This window comes from Galleria mellonella, unplaced genomic scaffold (assembly GCF_026898425.1).
Source record: "Galleria mellonella isolate WM207_F2 unplaced genomic scaffold, CSIRO_AGI_GalMel_v1 utg117, whole genome shotgun sequence".
Lineage (NCBI taxonomy): Eukaryota > Metazoa > Arthropoda > Insecta > Lepidoptera > Pyralidae > Galleria > Galleria mellonella.
In genome coordinates, this window is record NW_026441980.1 from 6690782 (window position 1) to 6702058 (window position 11277).

The 11277-nt window shown below is 29.5% G+C and overlaps 1 protein-coding gene across 1 annotated transcript; it reads right to left on the reverse strand.

Annotated features, from left to right (window-relative positions):
- Positions 1-717: 717 nt before the first annotated feature.
- LOC113511778 (twinfilin) lies at positions 718-9271 on the reverse strand. Its single transcript, XM_052896400.1, has 9 exons — positions 9113-9271; positions 8939-9016; positions 7525-7636; positions 6880-7042; positions 6506-6639; positions 6182-6285; positions 5147-5290; positions 4306-4424; positions 718-3957 (listed from the first exon to the last, which is right to left on the reverse strand). The coding sequence occupies exons 1-9, from the start codon at positions 9135-9137 to the stop codon at positions 3805-3807; spliced, it is 1032 nt and encodes a 343-aa protein (XP_052752360.1). The 5' UTR covers positions 9138-9271; the 3' UTR covers positions 718-3804.
- Positions 9272-11277: the final 2006 nt, after the last annotated feature.

An 11277-nucleotide genomic window follows, 5' to 3' on the forward strand; every position in this document is an offset into this window, starting at 1 on the left:
ACAAGTAGATTATAAATTTTTTCTAATGTCATTTATTAACTTGTATACTCTTACCTTCACAAATCAAGTAAAATAGATGTCTTTGAGTTTGGAGCCTGGTGATCTGTAAGATGGGTTATCCTAGTACCGACACCAGTCCCTCACAAAGATTGTTTTAAATTGTAACCTATATAGCTGTAAATTTTATTGTTGTTATCTTGTGAGAGAAATAAATATATATTTACACTTAATATAATTGCGTTGTAGAAATTTTTGTAACAAAACCCCATTTTGCCTTTATAATATTTTAGATACGATTCTCCTTCTGTAGGTTTAATCCACTGATTTAGTATAACATACTTATGTTTTTTTACCTATTTGTTCAATTGCCTGGTCTTCCCTTGCGTACGTGAGAATCAGCTCATGATTTTATTTCGTATATATGTGGGGGAAAGGGATTGATAGTATCAAATTGACTTCCACGCGATTCTAGAAACCTTCGGGGATATTGTTGAACTCGTTACGATGGGCCTACTGACCTGCTTTCATTCTCATCCATCATCTCTCACTGGTGTTCCGCCAGAATATACCGATAGCGCAGGTATTACCAACATTTTCACCGATTAAAAAAAATCTATACAGCTATGATTTTTACAAGATAAAAATGGGATGCCAATACTATTTTCATATCATAATGAACATTTTAGACTATTGGGAGTGAAATAAAAAAGCGTAATATAATAAAAGCATTATATTTTTTATTATTGCACACTACATGGAACAAATATTAAAATATATAATTTTGTTATATAAAAATAGATGGAAGTATCTAAATTTTCAAACAACATTTTGTGCATTAACTTTATTGGATCGAGTGTATTTCATAAAACCGTAAAATATATAAAAAGAGTTGCTAAAAAATATATTTAAATCAAATGTTAGAATGAAAATTCACTATATTGTTTACTTATATTTAGAATTCATACTATTTTACTACGGCAAGATCAAGATCTAACGATTTATTAGTTGATAGCAATCATCATGTTAATTAATCAAATTAATCTGAAATTTCGGCATGTTGAGTATTTCAGTCACTACAACGGCAACTATAGACAAATACTTCTAACTACCCAATTACGTATTATAGTCGTCAGCATATACATATGTGTATGGTTAGACTATAAACACAAAATCTTAAGTTTCACGAGATTGTAGAGTTCCTTACAATTCATAAAAAACTGGTTTATCTAGAAATTGTTTTACTGACTGTTTTTATTCTAATTACTATTGTACAGCTTGCTTTGGTTGTCTTAATAAAAAAAAAAAATAGAGTTTATTAGATGAAAAAATATCTAGAATTGTCTACGAAAAAGTATTAAGGTTATATATGTATCTTTTTGCGCGGAACTACTTAATAATAAAAACAATAAAATGTATGAGTTTCTGTTCATACAAGCACCGAAAATAATTTATTGTACCAATGCTAGAGTTGATAAAGGCACTATTTAGTACAATATCTACATTGATGGAAGTGTGGTCTTACAAGACAGTTGTTTGATATATTAATTTATGGTCTCATTGCTGTATAGATATGTGCAAATTACTTTAATACTGGAATCCACCTACAATGGTAGCTTTAAATTTTAGTTTTTTTTTTTTTACAGTTATGTGGACATGGGGGACAAAAAAAGTACATAAAAAATTTTTAAAATATGAATGACCCTCCATGTTATGAATTATTTTGCATTAATTAATATAATTTTATGAACTTACTATATTTGTTGTTTCCGACGATTGTTCCTGTTATACATATATACAGACATCATTAAAAAATTTACATCAGTTTTAAAAATAATATTTTGCTTTCAGTCGGAAATTTAGAAAAATATTTTAAACTATGATTCATTTATATAAATGTCAAATTCGTGTTTCTAAAGAGAGCCTTTTCAGCAATTACTAGATTACACTTAAATTAGCGACTATGTTTTACACATGATACACTTATTACATTAAATATTTAACACTTAAAAATAGGTAATTAAATATTTGCTTGTACTCAGCATATATAAAGATATACACATTTAGAAAAGACCTGAGAATTAAATAATTGAAGTATAACATGAATTGGAAATTTAATTTTAAAAAGCCATAAGATTATAATAATTGTAGCAAGTCAGAGAATACATTTAAAGTACACAAATTATTAAAAAGTTATAGAGTATTCTAATATAATAGAATATACGCGCTAATAATACTTTACGAGTTTTATACGTGATTAATACATCTGAACAAGTGATTTATGAACAATATAGACATTTATCTAGGGTTCCATTATAAAAAAATCACGATAATTAAAATAATATTCGATTCATATACACCAATACAGACTAGTTCTAAGATTGCTTTTATTTTGATATATAATACTAATGTTTTATAGTTGGTATACAAAACATGCATACATATATATTGAGAATCAATCAATCCAGGTCTTTTTAATCGCCATATAGTGGCTGGTCAGGTAGGGGCCTCAGAGCGAACCCCACTACCCCGGCTTTAACTCCGGACGACGCCACAACGGCGTGGCATATATTGAGAAACCAGCAAATTTTAAATTTCTGCCAATAGATGGCGCAAGTGTAATAAATAAAACATGTTTAGTTTTTTCTTTATTTAATACATTATCGGGTTTCAAAATTAACATTTTTTTTTATTTCTAACTTTTTACAGCATCAACTTTGAACCATTATATGGTTGGTATTCATAAAATCAATATTAATATTATTTTTATTTTGTACAAACACTTAGCGCCATCTAGTACGTTTCATAGTATGTATTATAGAATTAATAATAATCCAATTATTATTCACAACCTCGGTGACAATATGCTTTTTACCATGCAGCTACATCAATTCATGATTTATAAAACATGTTGACCAAAAAATTACAATTCTATATAATACATAAAAATAGTGAAAATATTTCACAGTCTTATGCAAATGGACATTTCATCTTACAGGTTTAAAATAAATAGTTAAAATCATTGTCACTGTATTTAACTGTAATATTGTCTATTAATCTACTACCTAAAGAATGGGTTTGACAGCAGTCATAAAGTTTTTTTTTTTATATTAGTATGGTTGTTAATAAGTTGCTCTGTACCTCATCATGAAGTTATAGCGGAAGAATAAAGACCATGTAATGCATTAGATAAATATGTAAAAAATTGCATTTATCGTCAATTGGATTCATCTACAATCATGTCTACACTCGCACAAATGCATCTTGTGAAAATATACTTGGATAAAATATAATCTCCAATGGTACAACTTTTATTTCATCCTGATTGCTGTGTTTAGTTGACCTGTACAGATGAGTGCCATTTTGTCTGTGGGAGACAAAATTTGTATTTGTGTCCATGGCCTGACAAAACATGGCAAATATAGAAAAATGGATATAGATGTGTGTACAAAGGGACTTCTGAGAGGGAGAAGGATTGTTAATAATGGGGATGTGAGTCATCAATCCTAGCAATATAACCTGTCAAGTAGATTTCCATGCGGTTTGCTTTAGAAATCACCGTTGTTATTCCCTAGCAAATTAGCCACAATGGGTCGACTGACCAGGCTTCGTCCTTATTTGCCATCCCTGCCAGTTTATACCGATAGTGCAAGCGGGGTTACCATTTCATTTTCACCCTATTAAAAGAAATAAGAGTTTACAACGGGAGAGAAATATTAGAAATATTCCATCTTCTGCACAGGTCTTAATCTTAACATAACTGGCGCGTAATTTAAAAATCATCTATACATACACTTTCCCTTATATCTATTGAGCAGATTGTGATTTAGTTATACGCTTGGCGCCTCTGTTTGGCGGACCTTTGGGCTTGGCGAATGCAGGCCTGTGAAGGTTTCTTTTGGGATGAATCTCGTCATAGAGAAATTCTTCAGTCAATTCTTTACCATCGTCGATTTCTAACTGTAAAAATACATTGTTATATATATTATAATAATGTAAGCATAAGGCCTTTTTAGTCGTATATGGTTGCCTTATGTTTGGAATACCAGGGGTTTTTTGGAATACCATTTTGCGTTTTTGACCATTGCAATATCCTTAATAGTATTATAAATGTGATAGTAAGTTAGTTCATTATCATATCGCCTTAACGATTTAACAAATCACTATGAAATTTGGTATACACATCTTACACAGGAAGTAGAAGGATATAGGCTACTTTTTATTCTGGTCAATGAACAAAGTCGCGGTAAAAGCTAGTGAATAAAAAAAGTAATAAAACAACTAAACACACAATTATGAACAACTTACTCGTTTTGCTATTTCAATGCCCATTTTTTCGATAATTTCTAAAAATTGTCCTTTGCAACTTGAATACATCATCCTCTCCTTTATACTGCACGTATATCCAGGCATTGAATAAATGAATACTGAAACATTAATATGAAAAGATTAATTATTTAAAAGTTATTGTTGGCGGCTGAGCGTTAAAAACTTCTATTTTATATTTCTATTTTTTGTATTTTTTTTTCAATGTCGTCTGTTTATCTATACTTAAATATTTCATACATATTGCTTACGTATCTGCATCATTTTACCGGTTCTCTTTATATATTATTGTTTGTATGTAAATATACATACAAACAATAATATATAATAATTCACGAATATGTAGAATGTTAGTGGATTAATGAAGCTGAGATTAAATTTTTATACTGTTGTTTGCTTGAATGTTTCTAATAAAAAAATATTGTTAGAAGTATCGTAAGTACGCCATGTATTTTAATGTAATAATTATTGGTTTAATTTACGTGTAATTTTATCGAGAAATCAAGAAATAAGTATAATACTCTTTTTAACAGAATGTTGACAACCCTGAAAATCTGTCAATCTATATGTGTCAAGTGTAGTTACATTAAGCCCGTATTGTTGTTCATGCATGCCTATATATATATTAAATTTTTAAAATCTAATTGTAATATACTAAATATTTGCATGCCTAGATCGCTCAAGGCAATTAAACAGGTTCTAAACCTAATACTATGTGGCCTTTGTTATTTTAACTGTTTACTCCAAATTGAACTCATTTAATTTCATTTATGTAATAGTAATGTTTTTTATTTTCAAGGCCATAAAAAATATGCCTACTCACCAACACTTTCCACATGGTCTCCTTCGTGAGTATGTGTGAAGATATAGAGGTGGTATCTCGCCTGGTCACTTGGCACTTGCTGAGGCAATTCAACAAGAGATATTTTGGCCGCTTTTGCTAGATGAATTTTTTCTTCATCCAAATCTGAAATTTTTATGACATTTTTTTAATTTTAGAAAAAGTCAAATAGAAAAATTTATTTATATAATATGTAACATAAAATAATTCCTTTTTTTACTTTAAATTTCTAGTTTCTCTTGATTTATATGCCACTATTATATTAATGTCAGCAACATACCTAAGTTTGTGTTTATAATTTTTAATTGCAGGTACCAGTAACAGACTCACTAGCTAGTGATTTGACAAAAGTTGACTGACAACGACTTTTGAGTAAAGCACAAAAATTTATATTTTTTATTTAATTAATTTATTTATGTAGCTGCTTTTGTAGTTGCTGCTATGTAGCTAGCACTCTCTTAATTATTACTTGTATATGTAAACATGAAACAACACTTATATTTCCAATATATACTAAATTTAATGGATGATAATGGAATGGTGATCCTGCCTTCGCTACTGGCATATACCGGCAGGGCACTAGTATGGATGGAGCAGATTAGTTGATACATCGTGATGTATTCATTAATAAATCAATAATCGAAACTGATTTCAAAGGGAACCCATCGAAGGTTGACTTGATAGGATATCAGGTCGACCTTATTGCTAAGTTTGGGGTTGCTAATCTCCATTTTTAACAATTTGTACTCCCTCTATTCTGATATAGGTAACAATGTATATCCAACATTGTATACAAATAATTAATTTTCTTATTACAAGACCAATTAAATTGTATCAGGTTTGTATTTATACAACCTCGGATCTTTCAAGAATAGTATGAAAAAACACTACATGAGCCAGCACAATGTGATCAAACATTAAGAATTCTCTCTTTTTTTTCAAATAAATTATACTCATGGACTATATGGTCAAACCTCACATTATAATAAAAATAAACAGATTAATAAAATACTTTACCTATTCTAAACTGTAAATAGTTGTAGGAACCTCGTTGTAAATCAATAATGCCTTGCTCAGTAGCTTCTGTGATAGGAAAACCTACTCCTCCCATTGTTGATTGCCTGAAAAGTAATAAAAAATAATTTTACCTTCTCTGTGACAGAGTAAGAATGTGATTAGGGACATAAAGCACAATATACCAGTGCAATAGAAGGGAAATCTTTACTAATATAAACAAATACTGTGTATGTTTATTTGTTACTTCCTAGCACTGTCGCTACAGAGTTCTACTGTCTTGTAGTTCTAGTACTGTCGCTATAGAGTAAAAATAATAATATTTACCTTGAGTCAGTACCATAGTTGGTGTTATGTTCACTCTGTTGAAGTTCTTTCAATGCTTCCTCTCTATCAGTGAGTGGTGCTGGAGCACTGATACCACTTAAGTGAGCTTTGTACCCTTTGAGAGATACCTCCTCCTGTGAATAGAAATACACAGAATTGATTAACAAGATTGATTATAATTTGAGCAAGTTTAATTAATTTATCTTTAAGACAATTAAGAGGACTTAAAGGTAATGTAAAAAAAAATGTTATTAAATAATGACACAGTACTGGTGTAACTAAGGTTTAAGAACTTAATTAATATTAATTATTTTGTACCATGTGTATTAGTAAATCTATTTATGAGACAAAAGTGACATGAAATTCTGAATTACCTTAACAGTGGCATGCATTTCATCTTTAATATGTGCGGATCCAAACTCTTGTTTGAGTGTTGCTTTCGTTGACGCATATAACATTTTCTGCCGGACTGGGGCACTGTCAGGAGACCAACTGAGCAATAGCCATTCATATCCGAGAGAATTTGTTGAATCAAATCTGTAAAATAAAATAAATAAAATCATGGCCATATTGGTATTTTTCTTTTTTATTTTAAGATGTGTTTGCATTTTATCCTAACTCATTGAAGTGAGGATAAGATTTTGGATTATTCAGGATATACTTATCAACTTTTTTGGTAATAATCAACCAATTTCAAAAAATAAAAACAGACTTTTTCTTAATTTGGTTGTATTTTTATTACCTCAGAACTCTCAATTTATTAAAGACTAATTAGGAAAATTCTTTTCTTATATAAAAAAATATACTTTCAGATTGGTCCCATAGAAATTCTATCAAAATCAGTTTGGTAGTTTAGTTTTTAAATAAAAATAAATAGGTTTCCCATGATTGAAGTTTTTTTTTTAAATCTATTATTTGTACATTTCCAATAATGGCAACAAATATCTATTAATTACTCTATTACAGATTATAGTCAGGAACTTATTTATGTATGAATTTGACTAACAAGTGGTACTTACCTAAAGAGAATATAACATGGTTGATCTTCAACAATCAATGATGGCAAATATTTGTCAAAATCCTGTTCCCAAGAACCTTTGATGGCGTGATATTTAGCCAGTGCCAGTTCCTCTGAAATACATATAATATATTATATAATTCAAATTTTGATATTTATGACAACCCAAAGTTTCTAAAACTAGCATGCAATATTGATCACTGGTATGAAGGGGGAGCACCATCTGTGTGGTTTAATAAATATAAAAGAGATTATACAGAATTAAACTCGACTTTGGAGTGAACAGTGCTGTATTCCATTGACTTGTTTTTTCATTGGCATTGTAAAATATATAATTTTTCTTATTCAATTTGGAATGGCAAACAAACTGACAGACCATTTGATAGAAAGTGGTAACTAAAAGATACAAATTGGTTGAGATTGGAAGCAAAACTATTTTAATTGTCATAACAATAATACAGGTACCCACATCAATTGACTTAATCAATTACCCATTATTTTCATACATAACAGTAACCATCACCTATAGACATAAACAGTATCTTGAACATAACAGATTACAGATTGTTTTGCCCATGATATCCCCTTGTGTTGCTATTCTTGAGGACTAAGGTTTTATGCCTTTGTACCCTGTATATTCACAGACATATCCCATCTTTAAAACCAAAACACAACAATGCAAATACCAATGCTTCAAGGCAGAAATACAAATAAGACAGAGCTACCTAAGCCGCCAACTTTTGTACAGTCTTTCTCTAGTAATAATACAAAGAAAAAGCTGTATTAAAAAGGATTTTGTATAAACTGTTTATATATTATTGATTATTATTCCTTTTATTTGTTTACACTTTATTGCACCAGTTACAAAAGGAATACAGTAAATAATAATTGAGGTGTAGTAAAGTGATATGTGGTTTATCAAAATAATCTTGTTCTAATCAACCTTAATGCTTTAAAGAACTAAACTCAATAAAATATGCTTACATTATTTACTAATTATGTTAAATGTAGTAAAACACAAAGATTCTTTAGTCTAGCTAATTAAATTTCTATAATATTGTGGTGATCATATTAAGGTATAATAATAATAACTGAATGTTAACATTGAGTAAGTATTATTTCTAAGCATTCAATTTTCTAATTTTAGAAAATTAAAACATACTAAGTGACGTGTCACAAGCATCTATATAAATCTAATTTGAATAAATTACTTTAAATATGATGACTATAAGAATATTAGGTACTCGTTTATAACAACGTTATTAATAAATATACCTCATCCATTGATGAACTTTTGAGTTTTAACCAATAACTTGAGTAGATTTGCTCAGCAAATAGGTGTGATTATTAGGTACATGATAATGTGATTTTAGTATTTCATAATTAAATGTTAAGTGTGAAAATGCTATACATACCATTTTCTATGCTAATTTTCATATACCGAATTTTCCCATCTCGACACTTTCCGATATATTTTTTTAGTTCTGCATTAGCTGTAACAATTAAAACATATATTTTTTATAGAATTTTCACAAAACATTTTTAGAAATATTTTTTGTATTTACTATATTCATAGTTGTTTAGTTTACCTTGAATACCAGTCTGATGAGACATTTTATGGAAATTGATATAATCAATTAATATAAATAAAATTTTAGAACGAGGGGAAAAATATTAAAAGAAAAATAGGTAGGATAAGTCTGATTCGGAATTCCCAAAATATCAATTTATTTTTTTTTTTTTTTTTTTAGTACGTTTGTTCCGTTTGGAACAGGCTAAGGTCGGAAACCATGCTGCCTAGTTTTCAAAAAGATAATTTGTCTGGAATAATATCAATTTATAATTTGACAATAATGGCATTGACAGTTTTTCGACTGTCAATGTCAATGATATACTGTATTGTCTTAAAATTATTAAAAACTCAAAAACGAAAAACAAAACTTATCTACGACGTAAATTATTCGATCGATTCAATTATACATCATGATATTTTTATAAGCCGTTATCTGTCCAATGCTGAACACAGACTTCCTCTATAAATTGTAGTAACATAAGTAATAGTCCTGAGCAACCACGAATTCTCTGTAATGCATTTAAGGTCGTCATTTAATTGAATAGAGGGTCATCTTACACTGCATTTTCCTGTACACCACTACTTAAAAACTTTTCTTTCTCATGAGCTGCGGTTCTTCGTGCTATGTGACCAGTTACTTTAATTTTTTTTTACGGATATTATCATTTCAGATTCTATCATGCAAAGAAACCCTAGTATAACCCTCTCCATAGCTCGTTGAGTAATTTGAAACTTTTATATACGGGCAATCATTAAGGATCATGTTTAGGTTCTATATTATAATTACTATAATATAATAACTATTATACGAATAAGGAATTACAAATCTTCAATTTTATAGGCTATTACTGGCAAATACAAACATTTCTATGCTGGCAACACACACTGGTTAAAGATTTAAGGTACACTTATCCCCCGATTTACACGGTACTTGTTTTACACGTTTTCGCTTTTACACGGTTTTCCAAATAAGTTTTTTTTTGTTTTTATCGCACTCTACTAAATGCTACTGTGTTTGAACACGTGCGCTGTGTACACATCTGATATTGCTGACTTGCTGCACATGCACACTGTGTCTGTATTTCTTCGCATAAAATTAAAGTTTTATCTACGGAAAATTGTATTTGAGTGAAAGTTTCACAGTGTCAGAAAGATTTAATTTTTCATATTCGTAAATTACAAGTGAGTGCATAATTAAGATTTTTATAAATTAACATAAATAAAAAAAAATTATAGGCTTATAATGTCGAAAGAAGTTAAAAGAAAAATTATTTCTTTAGAAACTAAAATCGAAATTTTGGATCGCTTTGGATCGTTTAATGTATTGTAATTAAATAAAAAAAAACAGTGTTTCCGTAATATATTACATATTTTAACCTGTTAATGCATTTTATTTTTATTTCTGTGTACACCTAAAAATATTGAAAAAAATCACAACTGTTAAATAGCAAAATTATGCATTTTCTGCAAGCGATTTACATCTTTCGATTTACACGGTTTTTACTTGAAAATTTTTAATTTTCGATTTACACGTTTTTCTCAGGAACGTATCTACCGTGTAAATCGGGGGATAGGTGTATTTTCGGTATTTTTGATAAAATTTGACATTGATATTTGTCTATCATTGTCGTTTGTAGGATAAGCAAAAATTTTCATTGTTTAACGTACGCAAAAAGGGGAGGAAGGAATTGTTAGTAATGCGGCCTATCAGTCCCAATGCTAGCAATATACCCTGTCAGCTCGACCTCCATATGGTCCCCCTTGGAAACTATTGTGCTGAATTCTAGAAGTATTCATTACGATGGGTTAACTGACCTGCCCTTTTATTCTCTTTCGCTGATGCCCCGCTAGCATATACCGATAGCGTAGGCGAGGTTACCATTCCATTATCATCTTTTGAAAAAAAAAAACGTACGCATTAAGAGAATGTTAGATTTTATTCTTAATCTATGTACGAGATTCAACATAGAATAGAATAGAAATAATAAACTTGTTGATAAATTTTTTCATAACATGTCCGGTGAATCCTTCATTTTTAAATGTTTAATATTTATCGGAAAGTAAGTGTAGTAAGTAAGTGTTAGTAAGCAACCGTTGATGCTGCTTCTATTGAATAATTCAGGAATTTATTATCTTGATTAATGTTGTTATTATAACATAACTAGGGATTACTTACTCTGT